This window comes from Uranotaenia lowii, chromosome 3, assembly GCF_029784155.1.
Source record: "Uranotaenia lowii strain MFRU-FL chromosome 3, ASM2978415v1, whole genome shotgun sequence".
Classification (NCBI taxonomy): Eukaryota; Metazoa; Arthropoda; class Insecta; order Diptera; family Culicidae; genus Uranotaenia; species Uranotaenia lowii.
This window is the reverse complement of record NC_073693.1, coordinates 260252433-260278426: the sequence shown is the minus strand read 5'-3', so window position 1 is coordinate 260278426 and position 25994 is coordinate 260252433. Positions and strand designations below refer to the sequence as shown.

Below are 25994 nucleotides of genomic sequence, written 5' to 3'. Positions count from 1 at the left end.
CTTAATTCTAAACAGTTAATTTTGGCTCAAATTTATACCATCACTGCACGTTCAAAACTTAAAAACCACGAATACTTAATTATAACACTACAATATTTAAAACACATTATTCTTCAAAAAATGCATCGGGAATTTCAAACTTGGCACCTTAATTCAAAATCGGAATCCTGAATACGATCTCCAATTTTGAATACGATTTCTGTACATGAATAATGAATATCTTTATCTCAGTTTCTGTTAAGACTTCCGTATAAACATGAGCCAAAAGTCATTGTGAATCTTGTAAATTTCAGTGATGAATCTGATTCAGTGTTTTTTATTTTTGGATCAGCATAATCAAGCTCTCTTGAGTTTGGATTTTGCGAAAGAATCAAGCTTAAAACACCCAATATGAAAGTGATACGAAATCTTTAAAATGTGTTCAAGTTTATCAAAAATGTATTTTTTATTTTAAATTTTATCTTTATAATATACTGAAAGCAAAACAATCATAACAAAAAACAATAACAGCAAATAATAATAACATTTGAAAAACATTGCCTGATATCCGGGCAACAGATTAATTTTTGAGTTTGTTTCTATCGTTTTGAGCCATGATTGGTTTTCTTGAATCACTTCAGTTATTCGCCAACTTTCGATTTAAGAATTTGAAAATTTGGAGTGAAAAGTAGAAAATATCCCATGGTTTTCATTCATCCCTATTGGGTGACGGGGAGGTGTTTGACTCACAGAAATCCTCACAACCATACGGTCATGGTCTACATATTATACTATTCCCGTAGTGCTAAACACTACAGAGCTTGTAATGATTTATCCAGGGCGCATTTTTATTTCATTTCTAACATTTATTTGTTGTTGAAATTCATGAAAAAATTTCTTAAATAGATAGAAATTCTCCCAAAAGTCATTCCTAGCTTTTAAAATTTACAACACCGAAGAAAGATTTTCCCAAATAAATAAAATCCAACTAAGAATCAATTTTCATCGCAACTGCGAGCTCCTTTGGCTTTGTCAAAAGGTTTTTTTCGATTTCAAATAAATTTTGATTTTTACCTGAATTTAATTTTCTTTGTTTTTGAAAAGCTTAACAAATTCCTATTCTCGTTTACGAAGGTTTAATTTTTATCCGAATTTTAAGCACTGATTTTTTTCTGAAGTATATGCAAGTTTTTATATGAGCTTTTTCAATCTAGTTACATTGAGTTTATCTCGTCAAAAAACGTCATTGAAATGCTAGATCCCATAATTTCTTAGACATCCCTAAAACCCTACCCGGAAAGCTACATTTCGTATCCCCTCCCTCTTATTCATACGCACAAACATACATACCTGCACGTGTGTAATTTGAGCACCTTACACTGACTGGCAGCTTCCGGGATTTACGGATCACTGAGAAAATTCGTTTCCGTAACCAGCCCCAGCTATTATTGTTTGTCAATGTTTTACACTTTGTTGCCGACTCCACCGGAAATGTGCAAGAATATGAAACTCTTCGGAATGGACCCTTGTTTCAAATTATACGGATTCTGCCACTGGGATAATTGTTTCCTGTACCTACTCATTTTGGACCCTAATAGTTATTGTAGAACATTTGATTTGTCGTTTAATTCAGTGTTAACTTTTGAGAAACCCAGGTCCCCAGGATGCCTTTTAACGATTTGATGTCCACCCATTTTGCTATTGTCAAACGCTTGAGTTTCATTTGGAAAATTTACAACCATCCATCAGGGTCGTAACTAATTTTCAATTATTGAAGCTTTTACGATTGTCATTATTTTCGGGAGGAGTGAAGCAGAAGCATCATCGTTATACTGATGGTCCTTGTCCATTCTTGGGACAGTTCTCTCGGCAGACAATGAACGAAAGTAGCTTCCGAAACACATCTTCTTCGGTCCGTATCCTACACGTAGGACCTAATCCTTGCTTCCGCCTCGCCTTCCTTCCTCCCTGCGTGTCCTTCGCCCCTTTTGTTGAATGGACGACAACATTAGCAGAAACAGCAGCTTTACCAAATGAAATTAACGGTTTCTTGAGGGTTGAACACATAAATCATGCTCCCTCCGGATGGTCGCTTAAAGGTTATTATATAGCATTTCCGTTTAAGGTTTAAAGGGTTGTTGGGGGACTTTTATTACGCACTTGAACAGCACAGATGATACCGGAATCGTAAGCCTTGCATCAGTTATCTTTTAATGGCCTCTGGTCTAACTCTGGCAAGTGGAAGGGGCGCGCGATGCAGCTGCAGGTGCTTCAGATGAGGTACCCTGTGACTTTGGAAAACGTGTTACCCGGAAATTAAATTTAAATGCTAAAACTTTCTTGAACGGCCAACGCTTAACCTTGCTCTAAATGTGCTGGTCTCAAACTAAAATTGTTTTCCCTTTTAATTTTCCTTTCAGGCACTTCCCATGGTGACGGTAATCGTGGGCAAAAAGAACTACACTCCGTCGACCTGTGACGTCATTACCTGTTTCCAAGGAGTCTCGGAGCAGAAACGGGCCCAGTTCGATAGCAGCAACATAGCCAAAGGCTCCCCGAAGTAAGTTTAAATAGAATGACTACCTAGAATTTTACTGAAAATTTTTAAGGAAAGCCAAAAAAAAGTTGTTTTCTACATTGTACCGTTTGCAATGGAATTGTCAAAAATTGCCCACCTATATCACCTGCATTTAAAATATGTTTCATAATGGTATGAGGAGGTTGAAGGGATTATTTTGGGAATGTTTCTTCAGACACTAAATAGGTCAGGAGATTGGATAATTTCGCGATAACGTCGATCACTTCAATGCATACGGGGCCCATAACGGTATATCATTAACTGAAGGTGCTTCGAATTTTTTTTAGAAATTTTAACCATTCAGTGGATAATATTGAGGTTTTTTTCTACTTTAAATGCGTTACAACCAAGGAAAAATCTTCGCTTTTAGGAATATTTTTTTATTAAAATTTTTCTGATGAAAAGAAATATAAAAAAAAGGTTAGAAAGAGAGTAGGAAAAACAGTGTAAATAAGTGTTCAAAGAATAAAGAGTGAGAAAAAAATAAAAAAAAGTAAAAAGGGTAAGATAACAGCAAAAAAAAAGTGAAAGAAGTTCAAAGACAGCAAAACAATTAGAAAAAAAAATCAAATGAGAGAAAAGTCAAATCGAAAGACTGTCAGAAATGGTCAAAAGAGAGCCAAAACTGAGCTAAATGATATCAATATAAAGACAAATAATTGAAAAAAGAAAAGGTGTTAGAAAGAGTCAATAGAGAATCGGATGAGAATCAAAAGTCAGTCATTAGCGAGATTGAAGAGGGTCAAAGCGAATCCAAAAAGGTTATTAAAAAAATGAAAAGAGAGTTTGAAAAAACCAAAAATGCAAAAATGGATCGCAGAGAGAATTTAATGAAAAGTACATTAGTGAGTTGGAAGAGAGTCAAAATAGAATTAATAAAAAAGTCAGCAGGCAGACAGTGAAAGATAACCAAAGGATCAACAGCGCCTCAAAAGAGAGTCGAAGCGTCAAAAGAGAATCTGAACTCAAGGAGGGTAAAAGAAAGGTAAAAAAATGAAATCAGAGTAAATGTAGCCACAAACGAGTCAAAGGGGACCAACCAAAAAAGAGTAAATATAGAGTTTAGAATAAGGTTGCCAGATTGCCCGATTTTATCCGGGTTTGCCCGGATATTTGATACAAAATTTGGGAACAGTCCGCCCTGGCCCGGTTGCCCGGATTTCATTGAAAAATGCCCGGATTTGGCCCGGATTTATTCAGTTTCTTTGACAAATCATACAAAAAAACAAATGAAAGCCTCAAAAAAAAAAATTTGTTTTTGGAAGAACTTCTATAAAAATAATCATGAAAAGTTTTTTTGGAAGCCTCAACAATTTTTAAATGTGTCATAAAACTCATATTTTTATTTAATTTTTTTTTCAATTTTTGTTGTTGCTTTTTGTTGAGTAATTTCTGGGTTTTGAGAAAATTTACCCGGATATTGCCCGGATTTAGGGTCGTCACTTTTGAAATCAAGTGCCGGGATTTTGCCAGGTTTTTATGAAAAACTGCTCGGTTTGTCCGGCCCGGATTCGTGTTAAAAAAAACATCGCTACCAATTTACTGATAAAAATATGCATAAAGTGATTTAATTCATGAATTTTCGCTCTAAGTATACCGGAACAAATATCAAATTCTTCCCCCCCCCCCCCCCCCCCTCTCCCTCTCTTGGATTTTTCATTAATTCTGATGGTAGGATAAATGAAGTTAAAGATATTTTATTTAAAAAAAAATCTTCAAAATTTCAAACATTTGAAAAACAAAGTAAAACTGTTGAAGATGAGAATTGTAAAACCTTTTGTATTCGAGATTTTTTTAATTTTTTTTCTAAAATAAATAACATCACAATTTGCCCACAATTCAGATTAAGAAATGTTACAATCAAATCGAAATCTGTCGAAATTTTCGCTTAAAAATTTATTTTTTAACCATTTTTTCGATCATAAATTAACTAATATCAACAATACGGTCTATCATTCCTTATAATAAAGTTCAGTTGATTGATAGCAAATTAATTTACCTTCAATATGCGAGAAATAAATTTCAAATTAATGTTATTTAGTCCGAGAAAAAAAACAAAAAAACAAAATTTATCATGGAAGTATCCTCGAGTACGAGCAATGTCTTTATTATGTTTCGGGACCTCTCCTTCTCTTCAACGGAAAGAGGGACAGAGGAGGGAGGTTTTCAAACAATATTTTTTTATCACTCGAGAACTTCTCACTCAAATAAAATAGCAGATGGTATTTTAGTAAAAAAAAATTATGATTGTTTAAGGCTTCTTCCTCCTTCCACTGATTTGATAGAAAAGAAGTAGGAGAGCTCCCTTCCTTTTTTTTAAAATAACTCGAGTGCTAATCTAGCAGATAGTAACAAATAAGGGAGAGTATTTTAATACCAGAAATATTTCATAGATGATATGGTTCCCTTCACGGGATAGGAAAGAATAGATACGTTGTCATACGTTTGTTTTGATAAATTCAAGATCTTATCAAATTAATTCAACCAAATTTTACAGGGGAGAGTATAAGGGTATGAGAAATGATTCTATGGTTATCAAAAAAAACCTTTTCACGTAACAATGTAAGATAAGAAGGGGGAAAAGGAGAACTGCACAATTTTTTGAATAACTTGAGAACTTATCCAAAGAATGGAACCAAATTTAAAAGATAAATTATTCAAATATGGAAAATGTTTGTACTTTTTAAAAAAAGAACCGTATATGGGATGTTTTATAGCATAATGTTTAAAACTTTTCAAGCCATATTTTACATGGAGATTTTTTTAAGACTTAAGACTTTTCCTTCTTCCAGGGAAGAAACGGGACGAAGGAAAGTATGTATTACTCGAAAACTGATCAAGCAAATGGAGCCATAGATATGAAATGTGCTGTTATTTGGTAACAAAAAATGTTGTTATGTTCGTGGAATTCATGGATCCTTTCTACATTGCAGGAGAGAAAGGATAATGAAAACCAGTTCTAAATATCAAATTTAAAACCATTATTGGAAAACAATTTCAAACCAAATCAAGTTTTAAAAAATTATTTCAGAGAATCTAATCTTCTTTGCATTCCAATAATAACTTGATGTGAAAGCTTTCATTGTTAAAATATCGAAAATTTATTTATTATGGTATTATTTTCACAAAATTTAATGATTTTTAGAAGGTGTAGCAAAGTACACCGGGTGAGCTAGTCAAATATAAAAAAAAATGATCAAAGATTAGAGATTTAAGCATTGACACTCTTGAAACATAAGGTGGGTGTTCCTAATTTGACATGTGTTCCTAATGTTATCATATCGTTTGATTTTGACTGTTTGTGACGTTATTTTCGACTTATCACAACTACAAAAAAACTATAATGTTCCGAAACATATTAACTTTAATTATACACACAATTTAGTTTTCTAACTCCTCAATTATTTAGTAAATACCAGTTTGTTTCATAAAATGTCAAAATTGATCGGGATTCTAAGCATGTTTTTAGAAAAACACAGTTTTAGAAATGGAAGATATAAGCTTAACTTTTCAACAATTTTTTTTGAAAATGTTTGTCGGATTGTTAATCACAATGATTTTTGTAATTCGACTGTTAAAATTATGTTTTTTTTTCAAGTAAAACTAGCAAAATGCTACGTCCATAATTAGGAACACTTTTTTCAGTCTGTTCCTAATGTTGGACATAGTCAAAGTGTTCCAAACTATAGGGGAGAGTGGGGATACTTGATCCCCTTTTCTTATTTTCTCCATATCTTTTTGGAAAAATTTAGCAACTCGCCGTCTTTGACATTTTCTGACAGCTTGTAACTTCAAGTTTCTATACTCAAAAAATTAGAACGATACTTGAACCCGTTGATGAACTAGAAGCATTTTCGTGGGAGTAAAAAAATTGCGATTTTTCTGAAGTTAGGGGAGACTTGATCCCCTATTGAAGGAGACTTGATCTTTTATTCAGGAAGCCCTAATTCTTGTATAAAAATCAAACAAAACCCCAAGATAGAGTGTTAATTGACTATTTTGGTCATGTTTGTTCTCATTTCAAAATTTATAGCAGACATAAGAAGAAAATTCTATAACTTTGTCTCGACGCTTAAAACATTGCATACTCAAAGGCGCTATTTTTTATAATTAAGAGAAAATTAATTATTTTTGCTCTTTTCTTCAGACAATTGTTTGATAAATATTATTTTTTGGATAAATATTAGTAATTTCGTAATCAGCAATCATAACGATCAATTCAGAAGAAGAATATGCCGTTTGGAAGGGGGATCAATTGTACCCAACTCTAGGGGATCAATTGTACCCATAACCAACATGTTAGAAAACTTTTTCTGGAAAAAGTTGAGAGTTTTCCATTGCTTTGCAAATATGGCATTATGAAGTTCATTTTACGCTCGAACGATTGATACATTGGAACAAATATTTTTTTCATAATTTTCCCATGTAAGGAACATTTTAAAGTGATGAAAAAAGATCTTCAAGTTACATTTTGTGAAATTTTTCAAACAAAGTTCAATTACTCAAATAATTATTTTGCTAAAATTTTTTAAACTACAAGCATTGCTATTTTGTTCATTTTGGCACATTTTTCTAGAACATTTGATCTTTGTTAGACATTCCAGTTTCGAGATATAGCTAAGGAATCAAGTATCCCCAGGGATCAAGTATCCTCATTCATTCATTCATTCATTCATTCATCTGAGGTTATAGCGAATTTTTTTAAATTAGTATTAGTCTATATTTTCCACTAACTATAAAATAAATGGTTAGGTATAAGTTAAATTATAAAATTTTTTTTAACTCTAATGTATTGATATACTAAAACTCAAACTAATGTCAAAAATATATTTTTGAAAGATTTTACAGAGCACTGTTAAAGAAACCCAAAGAAGTTCTGGAAATAGACATTAAGCTCTACAGCTGCGTGAAACCATGGCTATAATTGAATTTAAGAAAGCTTTTAATAAAAACCATGTGTCTATTCCAAAAGAAAAACTTATCCATATTCATGACTTGATGGGCATGAGAATTAAACAAAGTTCAAAGAAAATCGTTGTTCAAAAATTCTAAGAACTGATTTCAATCATTGAACCATTTGTCTTCAACTTTTACAATAAAATAATTTTCTCGAAAATTGCAGGAGATTTAACATTAAAATAACTTCAATATATAGAGAACAGATGTCTGCTCATGTGAATTTAGATTTTTGAAACACAGCTGATTTGTAATCAAAATTTGTCACATGCTATTAAAATGCGATGATAGTCCAAAGCTTTTCAATTCGTCCACAAATCGAAGACCAATCTGAGAAACCTACACGCGATAAAAAAGCACTCAAAGGTAATACTTTTATCGAAACAAATTATCTAATTTGATTAAATCATTGAACTTGCAAAGCAGATGATTTTTCGCAGCATTTGAAGTTCAGACACCACAAAAAAGAAACATCATAACTACAAAAAAAAATTCCTGTTCTATCAGCTGGAACCCGCATTGAGGAAATTACAAATGCAATGGATGCAAACAAGTAGTTTGAAGAGGAAAAAAAAAACAAGGATTGAAGAAAGACTCTAAACAATATTAGAAAAGTAAAACATAAACTTTCAGAGAGCTTCTCCATGAGAACAGAATCGAAATGGAAAATTGAAAAAAGAGTCTGAATGAAATATGTTGTAAACTTATATGTAGTCATTACATAGAATTTTCTTCTTATTCAAATATAATAAATGTTGAAAAAAAAAGTTTGATTTTTTATAAGCTAAACATTCACTACTTTCTTCAAAACTGACATAAACGAACTTGTTTGTAGAATTTTAATAGGCATGTTTTCTTTGGTCGTATTCCAAAAAATATTATGAAAGTCATGTTTTAATTTTTTTCTTATTAAAGTTATAAGAAAGATAATCATATACAGAACTAGGAACAAATAGTGGGTACGCTGATATACTTTTCCTTTACATGTCCAAAATTAGGAACACAAACAGTACCGTTCATAATTGTATAGAAATATTCTTTGATAGATAGATCAACTATCACACCTTTATGTCACAAAATATGAGCTTTCTGAAAATTGTGTGGTTTGAGATACAGTCATTCTACGAAAATCGGACTTTTTGGACATTTCTCATTCAAACTGCAATATCTCAGAAACTACGCTACATATTTTATTGAAATTTTGCAAAGTGGTTGTTGAAATATAAAGCTATCATATCTGAAGTTTTTGAAAAGTTCTATGGGTAAAATCAAAAGTTACGCGAGGAAAGATATTTCAGGCATGAACCTAAAAATCCGATTATCTATAGAATTTAGGACGAATATTTCTGAAGAAAATCCTATTTTATGTTTACAACCAGTAAATCTATTTCAACCAAAAAATCAAAACAATATCGCGAGATTCTGTTTCCAAAACACAAATGGATCATTAATTACATTTTTTCATTTCTCAATTGCTTTTGCCAGATATTTTTTGACTAATTTGTGGATGGAAACGAAATTGTTCTCATGAATGGTCCAAAATTCTATAGAAATCGCATGATTTTTGAATAAATTCTCTTAAATTCAAAATGGTTAATATTTTTCCTGATCGGTATTTCAAATTTTAAATTTTGAATAAAAGTTTTTTTTTCCAAATTCATGATTTTTTCAAATATGATCTGAAATTTATTTTTCAATTTAGATTGAATTTATTTTCTATCTGGTTTCAATTTAAAATCTTATTTATTTCTCAACTGATTTTCATGTCCGAAGATCAAAATTTTTATATTAAGAAAATTTTAATACGTATTCGTTTTATAGTGTTTCACTACTTTTGATTTCAAATTTGTAAACTAGACTTCTTAAAATTTATTTTCAAGCATAAGGAACATATATTCGAACAATTTTTTAACAACTTCTGGAAAAAAGTTTTGATTTGAATATTTGATTCTGATTCAATTTGAATCGTTACAGTAAAGTTTATCATTTACTCAAGTCCGTGCCATGGTCACTAGTAGAAAAATAATTTTAGAAACCAGATTTCTTATGTATTGTGCATTTCTGATATTAATGTTTGCTCAATTTAAATTTTGAAACTCAGACCCGCCCACCTGGACTGGTACTTTGCACGGGCCTGTATCTTTAAATGACAAAATATATAATGTTTGAAAAACAAATTCTTTTAGGAACGCGAAATCTTCAAATAAATCGATCGTTTATCGTTCATAAATTCTTTTTTTTTTTGTTTCGATTATAGTCGTTTAAACATCTTTATGTCATTGGTGACCTATATATCAACGATGCAGTGGGTGGACTGTAATTGAAAAATGTATCCGGTACAACACTGTGATCGATGTTTACTCTTGGGCTCGAACTCATGGACATCGGCTCAGGAAGCAACTGACTTGCCAACTGAGCTATATTACAAGCCCTTATTGAACTCTTTTGCGTTATCCGTTCCTCATAAAATTTTAAAGGTACGAAGTTTTTTTTTGATTAAAAATAAGAGAACTGATTGAAAATATAGTTTACCAATGATTAAACAAGTGTTCTTGAATTGAAAAATTTAGTGAAAAACACCTACTTTGAGTAAGACCTTGCGGTCAGTCATCAATCAATCGTCCAGGAATAACGATTTCCCCTCGTCGGCTCTTTGCTCCACAGTTTTCGACTGCCTGAAGTCTTATATTTTAAGAAAGCACCCAAATCGATACTTCAAGCAGACTAGACTAGAGCTAAACATCCGATATTTGGGGTAAAAGGATGCAAATGAATGAAAGACCTTCCAAGAAATTGGGCTCTCTCGGCAAAACGTTCATATTAGAAGGGTCCTACACTTGATGACTCAATTGAAAACAAATTCGAGTTGCTTCGGCAGAACGGTGAAGCCAAAGTATCTTTCAGCAAGTGAAAAAAATAAAGGTGCAGAGTTTTCGTTTTAGAAAAACGATCGATAGCTCGAAGCACTTTGCTCCAAGGAAAAGAAGAAACTGTTTAATAGTAGAAGAAGAAACTTTGATGGGTTATTATTGTGTAATAATTTTTCTCATGTCCTTCTGAAAAATTGTTAATGAGACTGATCAAATGTCAAATTCAAATTGTTTTTTGTTAATAGTTTGAATCAGTCGACATAAAAATTTTTGAGATGAATAACAACAGAACAACAGAATATTATTGAATGTGGGTGTTAAAGTAGAACTCTTTTATTTTTCTTAAAAAAATCCTTCACCTGTTTTTGATATTCAGCAACTATGTAAGGGCATCGCAGGTGTGTGTTTTCCAAAAAGCCAAATTTATCCAAAATGGCTCACGGATGATGTGTATTGTTTTCACAGATCCGGATAAGTTGCGTTATTTCCGGACAGCAGCACCACCCACATAAATGTCCTCCCACACATCCAAAAACTTCACAAACATCGTGTCGTCTTTTGCTTAATGTGAAACAGCATAACCTGACTCACCGATCCTTTTGCGGGTTGCCTCCCTCGTTGTGGTCTACCGAATTTGCATGAATTATGAACACGTTTGCACATTCATTATGCGGAATTTTCCGCGAGTTTTGATGTCGTATTATTTAATTTGAATACCGGGCGCGTGAAAACAAATTTTCCCTGAGTGGCCCCAGGTTGGTCCGATGTGGCCCATCAGGACGATGACTTTCGAGGATGTGGTGGATAACGAGAAGGTTTTCGTGCCCGACGGTGTTGACGATGTTTGCGAAAAGAGCACACTTGGGAATGCTGAATTGGTTCAAATTTGGTAGGTACTTCCCGAATGCACACATACATAGGGTGAGTGACCCTTGTTTGGACCTGGAGCATACTTTGGTCCTAAAATGACGAAAATGTGAAATAAATCCTTTCTTTGGCATGGGAATAAATTAAATATCTGGTGAATGTCTTTAAAAGCTTGTTACATTTATTGAAATTTATTTTACATTTTCTTTGTTTTTTTAAGCTTTTCTTTACTCAAAAAACTATAATTATTCTGCTTACGTTATTATTTTATAATCTTTCACTTTAACAGCATACAAAGTTTTTATTATTGATAGAAATTAAGTCTCAATTATCAAATTCCAATAAAATTAGACAAAGCATGCCCAATCGCCCATATTTGGCCCGAGTTTTTGCATATTATTTACAAAATAAAAATAAATTAAATTGAGTCATGCAAATGATGTATTTTTGCGTCTCAACTTTCTGAGTAAATTCTGTAAAAATTTAGGCGAACGATTTTTTAATGCTTCAAATATGATTTATTATTTACTGATGTATTTCGATATACAAACGTCAGGTGTTTTTCTTCATGATTTTTATTTAATAATTTTAAAATTGACGGTTTGATGAAAATATTCCGGATTTGCACGGCCCGGATACATGAGAAAAATATCTGAAAAGCTTAACCTTGAATAATTCCAGATTTTGTGATTCCAAATTTGCTTATTAACATTTGAATTTGATGTCTGTTGATATACACCCTTATTCTTGTTTACGGCGTATCTGTCGTTCGTTCGAACGGATACTTTCGATCGAATTCGAAAAAGCTATTTTTGTTTTCGTTCGAATGCGATACGTTCGATGTTGGTGTTACCAGATGAATTTCGAAATTTCTAAGCAGCCCTGCTGTATCAAAATGACATTTCTCGTGTGCCAACAAAAGTAAACAACCTGTCTGATTGTGAATTTGTGAAGTTTTTATTATCGGACCGGGAAACAGGAACCTCGTAAACGGCCCAGAGACAAGGAAAAAATTAGCAAATCTTGCGCGAGCGGATCAGGCCCACCCAGAAAACCTCCGGCAGCAGCATCAGCAGGCTATCTCGTGATTTCCAGAGGTTGACAAATCGAAGCCGATAACAGCCGGCGGGGGTATTGCTATCGCTGTTGCTGCTGGAAAGTTGCCCCGTCGTAGGAGATCGGAACTCGCGTAGAAAAAATCGACAAAAATTGAAAATTATTTAAATAAAAATGAGGTTGTATTCTAAAAAATGTTGTTATTTTTAAATTAAAGATATCAATTTGTAACATTGATCTCGACAAAATTGAAATTTTTAAACACCTTCGACTCTACAACCGGTCATATTCATTGGCAGCAGTCTTCACGAAAACATGCTCCAAGTTCAACTTGGGTACAAAACTCCAGGCGCAAGTTCAACATGAGCTTGCATACATTTCTATACATAGATTTATTTAAAAAAGCAACCCGAGCGTAAATGTTGTACTTGGGTGCATAGATGTTTTGCACTCTGGTACGAACATGAATATTTGTACTCAGAATAGACGTCAGTGTTCGAGCTGAGTTGGATTATGTAACTTATTGGATTCCATTTGAGTCTCAGGAAAAATTGCATCCTGTGATGAGAAATTTTAACCGAACTGAAAATCATCGTATTTTATCAAAAAACTTGAACACAATTATTTTATGAAAGAAAAAAGTCTTCGATTTTCATAAACAAGAAGCAGTTCATCATACTATACGCTCCGATTTCTATCTCGTACATGGATTACAAATTACAAATTCAGTTGTTCCAGAGTTTCCTTTCAATACTCAGCTAAGCCTGGTTGAAGGCCGACCGTTTACAGTATTAAAGAGGTATTAAAAGTTAAATAAATCAACGTGAAACACGAAATATCTCGAAGAATGTTCATGGTTTTTCCATGAAATTTGGCACGTAGGCAAATTTTTTCGAAACATGATAATTCATTGAATAAGAAGCGCCTCATTCCCTATTTATCATCTTTCAATCATTTGAGTGCTCCAAAGCCGTTCAGATACAGTGATATTTTTCAAATATTTTTTCTATCAACTTATAACATAGGATGAAAGAATTTGAGTGTTCGATACTGTTGGATGCAGACCATTTTTCGGATGGGAAATAAAAATCACTTCTGATCTTGTCGACAAATGAAAACTGAAGAGGAATTTAATAGTGCCATCTTTAAGCATTACAACTTTTCGCGCCCTAAATTTCATTTAATAATGAACAGTACGAAAACTGGCAACATTATGGTTTAATATAAAACGGTGAAATGCACTGTATACTTCTAGGCGTTTTTCATTTTAGAGTGACCAATATGGATGAGATTCATCAGATACAATCGATTTGGGGATAAAGTAATAAGCACAATAAAAAAGGGGAACAAAATATGCCTTCTTATTACTTCAATTCTGGGGGGCTGTGGAACCATGAACCGGGAAAGTAATGTTCAAAGTATTATTTTAAATTTATTACATTTTTCTGACTATACTGATTAACTTGAAATATTTCAATTTTTGGCTCTTCCAGTGGCCTAGAATGATCTTTCCGGATCAAAATAGTCGTCTATCGTTTTTGAGGCGGCGCCTTGATAGCATCTTCGAACCAAGGGGGAAATGGAGCAACATCACCCAACACTGCATCAGCCAGATTCTATCGAAAATGATTCCATACAATCTGTTCCTGATCACTGCTAGTCTAAAAAATATTAAAGAGGATAATTCAAAAAAGCTTTCACAGGGCATTTAAAATTTGTTGTAACGATACTGCTCGATGATCGCCTTATATCCTTCCTTGAATCCTCCCCGACCGCATCCGTAACGACCTTCTCACCACGATCGTAATCTGCGATCTCAATCAGATGTGGAGACCCAGTCAATCTACTTGATACCATCACTCACAAAAATTTCGAACGTCGCAGTATATAAGAAGTTAATTGTAAATAGTCAAATTCAAAACAAATACCATGGACAGGATATTTTATACAAATGCTTGACTGCTGTGATTGCATTCTAAACATGCGAGTGCGTACCCATTTTGAACATGAACTCGATCTTGCACACTACACTTGAGTTCAAGTATGTTTGCAGATGAGAAAGTTCAGCACGTACTTTGATGGTAGAGTTCAAATGTGTTTATAAACTTCTCTTCACATCGCTCACGGGTTGCTCTTTGAAGACTGATTGGCAGAGGTTTCCGTGCCAGTTGGCTCAATTAGGCCTGGATCTATTTTTACGTTTAGTTTAAGTATCATATTTTTTTTCTCATTTCTTCTCAAATTTGCACAAAATATGTTATTTTGAACCACTTTTGTATTTTATAACCTACATTAAATTCCACCAATTGCTTTAAACGGTCATCATTCGCAGCATTAGACTCAGTCCATAAGAAAAAATACTTTCGATCGAAAACGGGAATGCAGTTTTTTGTTCGTACGAACGATGTTCGAAAGATCGAACGGTTCTCATTCGTTCGAACGAAAACAAGAATGCAAAATTGCAAAACTTTCGAACGAATGCCATTCGATCGAAAACAAGAATAAGGGTGATAAATTTGGATCCAGTTTATCTTTACAGAGCTACAGTTCAGATCATCATTGGTAAAAATCCTGATTCGAACCTCAGTTTTGCATTTCAAAATTTTATGTTCGAAACTCATCCATTTGCAATATGAAAAAAAAAATATTCAAAATAACAAACCATTTTTTAAATTTGAAATTTTTAATCTTGTTTCTTATGCAGAATTGAAATCCAAATCTGAAACAGTTTCATCGTTCGCATTTTTCCTTCAGATTCATAAGTTGAATTTTGAATAAATAACTGAAGAAACTAAAGAATTAGGCAGAGCATTTACAAAAAATGTATTTATTCAGTAATGGATAGAGTGGAAGTGGAAATTTTAACTGAGACTAAAGTCAATGATTACTGCGATAACTGTTTGTCAGTAACTAAGCACGTAGCTGATGGTTGCTATACCTAACATCCCAGCTCAACCAGATAAGCTCAGCTTGGATCGCAGCTTCTCGAAAGGTCCTTTCGCCAGTCCTTTGGTGAATATATCCGCAATTTGATCCGTTGTTGGTACGTAGATAATTTTGAAGAATCCATCTTGAAGCTTCTCACGAATGAAGTGAGAACGGATGTCAACATGCTTCATTCGCTTGTGTTCCTTCGGTTCCTCCGATATTCGAATGCAAGATTGGTTATCTTCGAACATCGGAACGGGTTTGATGATCTTGATATCCAGTTCCAGCAACAAGTTCCGTAACCAAATACCTTCGCAGATTGCATAGCTCAGCGAAATGTATTCGGCCTCTGTTGACGATAATGCCACACAATTCTGTTTTCGGGTCATCCAGGAAACGGTACTGCCAAAAACTTTGAACACGTTCCCAGATATCGATTTTCTGTCTTCCAGGTTTCCCCAGTCAGCATCAACATATCCTCGCAAAGGTTCGCCATCGTCCGACCGTTGGTACTCCAATCCATAGTTCACCGTTTGCTTTAGGTACCGCAAAACCCGTTTGAGAATACTCCAGTGCAATCTGCCATTTTGAATCTGCTTAGCAGGTTCACGACGTATTTCGGTTGAATAATCCACCTTCAGCCCGAGAAAATGCTTTATCGGACCCATGTCTGACATTTCAAAACGCGTAGACAGTTTGGATTTGGTGTCCACGACTTCCTCTCGACTGTTTGAGACCAACAAAATGTCATCCACGTACAGCAACAAATAGACAACCTTCGTTTTGTCTTTCTTCGTGAAGAGACAGGTGTCGTTCTTCGAACGTTGGAATCCTATTTGAAGCGCAAATTTGTTGAACTCCTCGTTCCAACTCCTCGGTGCTTGTTTTAGCCCATACAAGGACTTCCTCAACCGACAGACGAGATGCGGTCCTCCCCGCTCAAATCCAATAGGCTGACGCATGAAAATTTCTTCCTTCAGGATGCCGTTAAGCGCTGTCTTGATATCCATTTGGTGCACATGATGTCCCATTTGATTTGCAACCGCCAACAGCACTCTGAGGGTTGCAATTTTCGCCACAGGAGCATATGTCTCGTCGTAGTCGAAGCCTTTCCTCTGCGAAAAACCTTTGGCCAGCCTCGTCACGCTTGATTCGGAAAACCCACTTGCATTCCACCAGATTCTTTCCGGCAGGTTTCGGAACAAGCTCCCATGTTTCGTTCTTGCTCAAGGATTCCATCTCACTATCGATCGCCTTCTTCCAATCGTTCCAATCGTCACGCTTCTTCAATTCAGCGATCGTCGTCGGAATGTTTTCCACATACGCTTCTGCATTAAGCGCATACGCCAGAATCGAACCAACACTCGCCATCGGGGAACCTGACAAATAAGTACTAGCAGTATTGGCTCCAAAATTGGTAATGAAATCTTTCAACTTACCAAGGAGCGTGCGCTCCCGACCGCTGCGCCTCGTTGACACTTCTGTAGAACAGTTGACACGTTCTTGGTGCGGTGGGAGCGCGAAGTCTGGATCGCTGTCTTCGTCATCGGTCATGCAATCGGAATCAGTCGTCATTTCCGGTTGCATAGCATCAACACATTGCTCCGATTCGTCCACACCAGGCTCGCTCGACACCTCAAGGATTTCCGGTTCATGTGTTTCTCCACGCCTTGGAAAAACATTATCTGGGCTTGATTCTGGTCCATCACTGGGCTTGACGTCATCTTCAGTAGCAGGTTCAACATAACGGTAAGATTTTTGAACCACACTGACCATTTCAGATTTTTGTCGAAAATCACATCTCTTGAGATGAACAGCTTGCGTTCCCTTGGATCCCAAATTCGATAGCCATTGGGAGCGAATCCAACCATTACGTTTTTCTCCGTCTTGCTGTCCAACTTGTGACGTTTTGCTTTCGGCACCCAAGTGTACGCCACCGAACCAAAAACACGCATTTTGTCGACCTCAGGTTTCCGATCATACCAAATTTCATACGGTGTTTTCTTGCAGTCCACAGAAGACGTAGGACTCCGGTTCAGGATGTAGGCAGCCGAACTCACCGCCTCACCCCACAATTCCTTCGGACAGCCAGCTTCCTGCAACATCGATCTCGCTCTCTCCAACAACGTGCGGTTCATCCGCTCAGCTGCTCCATTCTGTTGCGGACTGTACGGTGCGGTTGGCTCCAGTTGAATCCCTTCGGTGCGGCAAAAATTCTTTAAGGAAGCGGACATATACTCCCCACCGTTGTCGCATGTTGCTGCTGCCTTGTACTCCTTGAACTTTTCCAGCACTTCATCCTTCGTCGCTATTGGATACACCACCGTAAAATGGCTTAAATCTTCGATGAATGTGACAAAATAACATTTGCCATCCCACGTTTTCGGATTGAACGGCCCACAAACGTCGGAGTGTATCAATTCTAGTAGACGTGTTGATCGCTTACCACTGCTCACCGGGAACGGATGTCTCGTCTGCTTTCCATTGAGGCAGACCTCGCAAACTGTACCACCAGGCCATTTATGGATTTCGGATTTCGTTTCAACCATGCCGTACTGCTAAAGTTTCTTTATATTTGCCTCGCCAAGATGTCCAAACTTTCGATGCCATAAATCGTACTCGTTTTTACTTGTTACCATGGCATTTCCTTCCGATTTAATTTCGCGTAGGCTCAAATCCAAGCTGTACAACTGGCCCAACCTTCGTCCCACGCAAATGATTTCGCCATCCAGTTCGATCGTCACATTTCCAGCCGCAATTTTCAATACCATTCCAGCGTCCTCCAACCTACGCACCGAGAATAGATTGCACTGCAGACCAGGAACATACAGCACTTCCTTTACTGTACCAGGTTTCTTCACGCCATCGACAATCATATTGAGACGTACTGTTCCAGCCGATTCAGCAACCAACGTCTCACCGCACTTGGCTACAGCGATGTGAATCTTCTTCTTCAATGGATGGAGCTCTTCGAAAAAAGACTTGTCGTTGACCATGTGGTCCGTTGCACCTGAGTCAAGAAACCAGGAAAACTTTTTCGTCAACTTACTAGGAGCTAAGAGTGCCGTTGCGTTACCCGGGGTTACCAGAAAACAAATGTCTTTTTCAGCCGCCATTTTTGAACCACCTCTCGGTTTCTTTCCGGACTTCCAGGCAAATTTGGGGTTCTTCTCGACGGATTTTCCAGCCTTTTCCGCTTCGGGACAGTCAACTCGCCTATGACCGTACATCCAACAGCCGAAACATTTGAATCCTCGGAATTTTCCAGCAAACGCAGATTCGACAGCAACATCACCTTGGTTCGACCGTTTCACCTGCTCGTCCAAAAGCCGTTTCTTAACATATGCCATCGTCAGTTGCTCCGGTTGAATCGTTTCCACCGCTGTGATCAGAGCCTCGTAGGATTTCGGAAGTGAGAGCAAAAGCTGACAAACGACGTCTTCTTCTTCCAAATTCACTCCAGTCGCTCGCAGCTCTCGTAGAACCTTCTCGAACTTCAGAAGGTATGCCTTGACGTCCTCTCCTTCCAGCAGTCGCAATTCTTGAGATTGCTTCCGGAGATAAAGCTTACCGGCAATTCCGACACGTTCAAACGCATTACAGAGTGCGTCCCAGGCGTCCTTGGCGGTTCGCTTATCCTTAACGTAGTCCAACTGGTCTTCGCCGATACGATGGATGAGCAGGTTCTTGCATTTCCTGTCTTGGGCCTGACGCTCGTTGAGTTTCTTCTTCTTCTCGGCCTTCGCCTGGATGGATTCCTCCGGAAGATCCCTCGCAAACTCCTCGTCCTCTATGGCATTCGTCAAACAATGCAGCAGCCCTCTATCCTCTATCAGCACCTCGACACGAAATTTCCAGTTGCTGAAGTTCGTGTTGTCAAACAGCCACAACTTTTCTTCGCTCATCTTGCTGATCACGTTCCGGAACAAAACTTAGAACTACTTCCTTTTACTCTGGGCCCATAACCTAAAGAATTAGGCAGAGCAATTACAAAAAATGTATTTATTCAGTAATGGATAGAGTGGAAGTGAAAATTTTAACTGAGACTAAAGTCAATGATTACTGCGATAACTGTTTGTCAGTAACTAAGCACGTAGCTGATGGTTGCTATACTTAACAGAAACAAGCCAACAATGCAAAACTCAAACAAGCGATTTCTGGTTGAGAATTTCAAAATCGTTTTCGAATCCGTAATCCAGATTTCAAGTTCAGGTTCAAAAGGCAGTACTCAGATTCGGAATCAATATTAAAAATTCAGATTCATCTCGAAGTTAAGTTTCATAATCAAGATTGAAATGTGAGAATTTCATTAAGGATTCAAAAGACAGACAGTCGCAGTTTTATTGTTTTGATTCTAGATTCAAAACCAAAATTTTATTTTATTCCATCACAGTCAGTTTGGAACACAAAATCAGAAGAAATCACGAATCTTAAAAAGAACTTTGATTTTTGAGAAACCTAGATTTTTTTTAATCCAACTGAGAACATATTTTACTGGTTTTTTTTGACATTGTTTATATTGCAGAGGCATGTAACTTAAAAAAAGTTTCAAACTAAAATCTTTAATTTTAATCGCATATACAAAGGTAGAAAATAAATCTTATTTGAACTTAATCTCTTACATTTATTCCTAAATATTTGAAATTGTTTTACAAATACCTCAATTGGTCATTCTGTTGATTGAAAAGAACTAGCTTTCCGCTTTCTTATATGTAAATTTGAAAAATTATTCTTTTCGATAAAATCTTCAAATCCCTGATTTATTTTTCAAAATTTCTAGATAAAAAAATTGACAACTGCTAGGACTTATGGTCGGGAGTTCGAGGTTTAAAAATATATCTTACTAATAATGTAAAACAAATAAAGCTTGAAAAATTTTATAGAACCTTAAATGTTTTACTATACTTTAAAAATGCATTGTTCAATCATAAATATTATAGGAAATTTTTTTCCACCAACACTCCCCCATGAGCCGGTTCTCGGTTCTTCCTACGGCCCTGAATAAATATAAATATGTTAGATTAGTTGATCCTAAAAAGAATCCATGTTCTTCATGATAATCAAAACATATTTTTTAAAAATCCAGAAGTAAAAAAACTCTAATGATTTGATGTTATTTTAGTAAACCTCATAACCATTGATCATTCAAATATTTTGTTTTTTTTATCTTTAATGTGACTCTAACAATTTTGAAAATTTGAATAAAATAAAGCCAAACCCAAACCAAATGAAAACCACTCTCCTTTTTTTCTTATGAAACTCAAAAATTGGATGCAACGCCGATGTAGTCTAGCGGATAAGCAGGCGCGAGTCTGTTTTTTTGTATGCCAGGCGATTGAGTTCGATTCCCTGTATCGGCAAGAATACTTTTGGATTTGAATCCTAGAAGTGGCCGACAGCTAAGATGTGTTATCTCTTATAACTGACTATATGATAAGAATGTGCAATCAGTTGCCAGCTTGCCAGGTATATACACGGATGCCGGAATACCTGTAAGTAAACTTGCCCACCTGATTGACTCGTTCTTCCAAAATATACATACATACATTAACACACGCAAATCATTCACTCCATAAGCCATGGGGTCCGGGTATGGTGTACGCGCTGCATTGGAGATTTGTCGAACTTAATTATCTAAAGAAGCATGTATGCACATACTTTGGCAGAAACTGCGGTGAATCTGTGTACCCATGGTGGATAACCAACATACATGCATACATGAAACTCAAAAATTGGATGCAAAACTGAAATTTATGAAAAATCAAATCGCATTTGGGTACCATTACTATTCTTTTTCATATTATACCACTTTGTTTTTAACAAATATATATTTTTGCAATTCTAAGTAATGCAATCAGTGATATTCAAGAACTAAAAGCGTAATTAAATTTTAATTAAAAGTGGAGTTTTTAGTTTCTATTTGGTTTCATTTTTCGCAATACCGGTAGTTTGATACTGAGAAAATTGAGGATTTTACCGGTAAAACCACCCATATTTGGAAACTTAAATCCATTTTGTATCAAACAAAAAAAAATTTGCAAGGAACTTGCTTGTAGGTTGCACTTCACTCATAGTGTAATTATCTCTTGAAATTTTTCAAACCCCCTATTTGAGACCTTCAACTGATGACAATGTATATTTTTGATTTTCATTAAACACCATTCAAGACTACTAATCTTAAATGCACCGCATTAATTATTTGTCTCCCCAGATGGCTGAACTACGTGAAGGGAGTGATGTTCCACTTCGGTCAGCCGCTGCCCGGCTTCAACGCAGTCATCCACTCGAACGTTCCGGTGGGCGGAGGTTTATCCAGCAGTGCTGCCCTCGAAGTGGCCACATTGACCTTTCTGGAGCAACTGACGGCTCGGAAAATCGAAAAGTAAATATTGCCATTTACTAGAAACTGGCGCTGCTGCTAGCTGAAGGAATTACTTCTTACAGCTTTTAGGATGATAGGTCATTTTGCTCACGTTTGTTCCCAACATTTTGCCATTGCAGAACATCCGATAAGGCACTGGTTTGCCAGAAAGCCGAGCATACCTTCGCCAACATGCCCTGCGGAATCATGGATCAGCTTATCTCCGTCTGTGGCCAAAGGAACCGGGCTCTGCTGATTGACTGCCGGTAAGTGCCGGAGAAGGTGCATTAAGCTAGAACGCAATTTTCGTAAGAATTCGTTGGACCAACACAGATGATGGAGCACATCATTTCGCTCGCACACAAGTCATCCGGATCTCGGATTCGGTTCCTGTCCTTCAGTCCGACATTGTGGGTGAATATTCAAGTCCGTCGTTTACTTGGCATGGGTTTTGTGGAATAAAATGGTCACCAGCCAACAACCTTACCTGGGATCTAGATAATTTGAATTGTTTGATGCTGCTTTTGGATGGTTTCTTTCTAATGTACCTTCATTGTTGGCACGCTACATTACTGGAACTATGAGACTTGACAAAGTTCAAACGGGAACGCTAGACTTAGTCGAGACGTTTATTTATTACGCTTTGCAGCGTCAGTGATTCTCGGAAAGGGGTTTCATGTTTATTTCAAAGAAATTTAATAAAATCAGCATCAAAGAAGAATAGGGCATTAAGTTTTGAAAAGAAAAAGTCATATCATAGTAAATTATACCATTATTGTTAAATGTTTGGAAATTAAAATGATTAACCCAGTTTAAGTTGTCGTGGTTTTAAGATTTTTACGAATTTCAATTCAGAGAATCACTCAGACACGTCTGTCGCTCACAAGAAAAGATATAGACCTTAAACTATTTCAAATCTCTTTATAATCACTAGCTTTTATTGCCTGTTAAAATTCCAAATTATGAGACATACCAAAATAATTGTTATGTTAAACGAAAAGTTTTATGGACACTTATAACACAATTTTTCGTGTCTTTGTTTAAATGTCTGATTTTGGAGTTCAAAATTCCAACCATTTTCAGATTGTGTCAGTCAAATCTAAATTTGGTGATATGAGAATGTTGTTAAAAGAAGCAGTATCAAGTAATATCGATCTTCGATAACTGATAAACTTTTAAACGTACATGAAAAGATAAGACAGATTACGGGCTTTTGTTCTTGCTTTGAGTCTTTAGTTTCAGAAAAATAAAGCAGTATAAAATCAAATTCTACAATTTTTTAAACTTTAAATATATAAAATTCCAATTATTTCTGACACCTCTCAAAAAATCTTCGAGGGATTATATACCGAAGATTTCAACTCACTCAGCCATTCTATTGATGGCTGAAAGACAAATTAACTTACGCCTTAAGAGAATACAAAGATTCCATTTGGATAGAATACAAATTATCTCAGACGTACGTAATCATACGTATCAAACGTAAGAAAATATTCAAGATTTTAAAAGCAAATGCTCCTGTTTTTTTAAAACTGTCTTTTTAATTATGGGTAACATTCAAAATTCCCAAAAATCACATTTTTCAAAAAATAAATTTATGTCAATTTATGTCTCCTGTTTTTTTAAAACTGTCTTTTTAATTATGGGTAACATTCAAAATTTCCAAAAATCACATTATTCAAAAAATAAATTTATGTCAAGATTAAGTTTTTGTGAAGTTTTCGTTATTCTGACAAAAATTTAAGAACCAATCAGTAACAAACACCCTCTGACACTCATAGAAAAATGATTGAATAAATTTTGCAATACCGTTTCCAAATAAATGGGCAGCATTCAAAACATTCTTACAATTTTTCAAATTATAATCTTAAAATAACTTAGTATAGTTATTTTATTCAAAACGAGTAAGTATTATTCAAATTAAGATGAGCTTTTTATATCACATCAGTAACTTAAGGTCAAATATGTGAAATTTCATACAACTTTTTTCATCCCTGTTGTTGAAAAACTTCCTATTAACTCACTTTAACTCATAATAAATCATAAGAACTGTGTATTATTACTATCAATTTCACAGAATCCAAGTATTGAGATTGTCATGCTTTTTATCAGGCATACTTATGTATATAGTTTGTGTACTAAGTTTGCCAGATTGCTCGTTTTATCAGGATTGCCCGGATATTCAATACAAAATTTGAGGAAATTCCGGTCCGATCTGGTTGCCCCGATTTCATTAAAAAATGCCCACATTTTACTGGGATTCATTCATTTCATTTGCCAAAAAAAAACAAATTGTGTTGTAAAAGTATTTATTTAAGCGTCCAATATGGAATTTGTTGAACAAGATTCATTAAATTAACCATAAAAAGTTTTTTGAAAGCCAAAAAACATGTTTATGTGTTTTCTTGATTTTTGTTGCGTTATTCCTGGGTTTTGACCAAATTTGCCCGGATATTGCCGGATTTCTGGTCGTCATTTTGGAATCAAATGCCCGGATTATGTCAGGTTATTGAAAAAATAGATTCAGATTATTTTGAGATCAGTTTGAGTGTTTTCGAAATACTATTTATTTATGAGGGTAAATACATTCTAGAGATACATACATTTTCTGTAACAGATTTTACAGAAACCCAATCTCTTTGGAGATAAACGCTTTAGAAGTGACAAGTCATCTGCTGTCCTTTCAGTTACTGGTAGTGGCATTATGAAATTCAGAAACCTCTAAGGGAGAAGCAGAATACTGATTTAATCAAATATAACATCGAATTTGTGTACAAAAACTACAAACACAATAGGAAACATCTGTTTTCTATACATTGGAGTTATTTTTATGTTAAAATCTCCTCAGATTTCGACATCGAGAAAACGATTTTATTAACACTGTTGTCTAAAATTTCGTACTTCAAACCATTCGGGATGTTTGCACCTATTTAGTTTTACTAAATTTTTTTATTTATCTGGCAATACTTCCTTATAGTTTAATTGAAAATATGGATAAAATGGATAATTTTCATACGACAAAGCTGAAGTTTTATATAAATCTATGTCTTTTATAATTTTATGGAATAAAACATAAGTTAAAGTTGCCATAATATGGAAGCAGTTCATTCATAAGGATAACTTTATCAAATCAGTTTTAAGATCTTCAATTCTCTCTTAAGATATTAATTGTATGTTTGGCGACGTAATTTGGCACATTTTAACATTTTAAGATTGTCTCATTACGAAACATAGAAATTTGGACGATTTTTTGAAGGAAGTTTTCTGTCAATTTGCATTTTTTCAGATTTTCTTGCCCTAAAATTCAACTTTTCACTGAATTTTGAGTGTATTGCCTAACTCACGATTTCCGAAAGAAATTTAAATATATCAGAAAGCCAATTTCATACCGATTCCAGTGGTGTAATTGCAAAAGCGCCGCGATACTTTACAAAAAAAACTGACAAACATATTTGAGTTACATTACGAGGTTTCCAACACTTTAAATTGTGTATAAATCGGTTGAAAAATATGAGAGATATATTGGTTTTGGTCAGGAGTGTCATGTTGACACTCCAGGGAACGTTAAGGGTAAAAATTTCATGGACGGATGAGAATTTAAACTAGTAATTTTCAGCTTAACTGTGTTAATAATCTTACTTCAAATAATCATTTGAAATTTTGAAATTCAGTTTACAAATATAATTATAAGTCTGCAGGATTTTAAATTGCAGATCAGAATTTTCTATATGAACCAAGTATTGGAATTTATTTCAGAGCCATAAATTTTGATTTTTTGGGTTTTAATCTAGATTCATCAATACGGTTATCATTTTGAATTCGACTTTTGAAACTGAATTTAAATAAGTAACTCAAAAGATGCATCATATGTGATTCTTATTGTTCAAATATGGATCGCGTTTTGAAGTTAAATTCTGCAAAAAAATAAAGTTTTAGATCTTCAAATCTTAATATGAGATATAAACTCAGGATTTTTTCTTATTTTCTTTTTTCATATAAGAAAATTGTTATCTAAATATGCCTCTGACTCGAACTATCTAAAATCATGAATCGAATTTCAAATGAAATGCAAAGTTTGGCCAGGATTTCAATTTTGATTTTGATTATATACCAGAACTTAGTTAAATCTGTCTCAAAATTTTATGATCATTACTGGATTGGTATCTCTGAGTGAGAAAATTTCGAAAAAATTTACCAGAATTCTAAAACTGAGACTATTTTTTGAGGTTTCGAGGTCAGTTTTAAGCCATGATTTTTACTTACCTAATTCAGTTATCAAAATTTGATTAAGAATTTCAATTTTTTAATGAAGAATAGAAAACTCTTATTGCTTTTCCTGGGAGGGGGAAAGGGATAGACCCTTAAACCTCCCCCCCACACCGTTTCAACGGCCTGGACT

At 35.0% G+C, this 25994-nt stretch overlaps 1 protein-coding gene across 2 annotated transcripts in view; it reads left to right on the top strand.

The window, feature by feature from the left end:
• Window positions 1-25994, top strand: part of LOC129751182 (galactokinase-like) — a 150756-nt gene that overhangs the window by 93940 nt on the left and 30822 nt on the right. For both annotated transcript variants that reach the window (XM_055746535.1, XM_055746534.1), the window contains 3 exons: window positions 2400-2539; window positions 21446-21616; window positions 21736-21861. In XM_055746535.1, the coding sequence (XP_055602510.1) occupies window positions 2400-2539; window positions 21446-21616; window positions 21736-21861 (437 nt within the window). The remainder of the gene's footprint in view (window positions 1-2399; window positions 2540-21445; window positions 21617-21735; window positions 21862-25994) is intronic.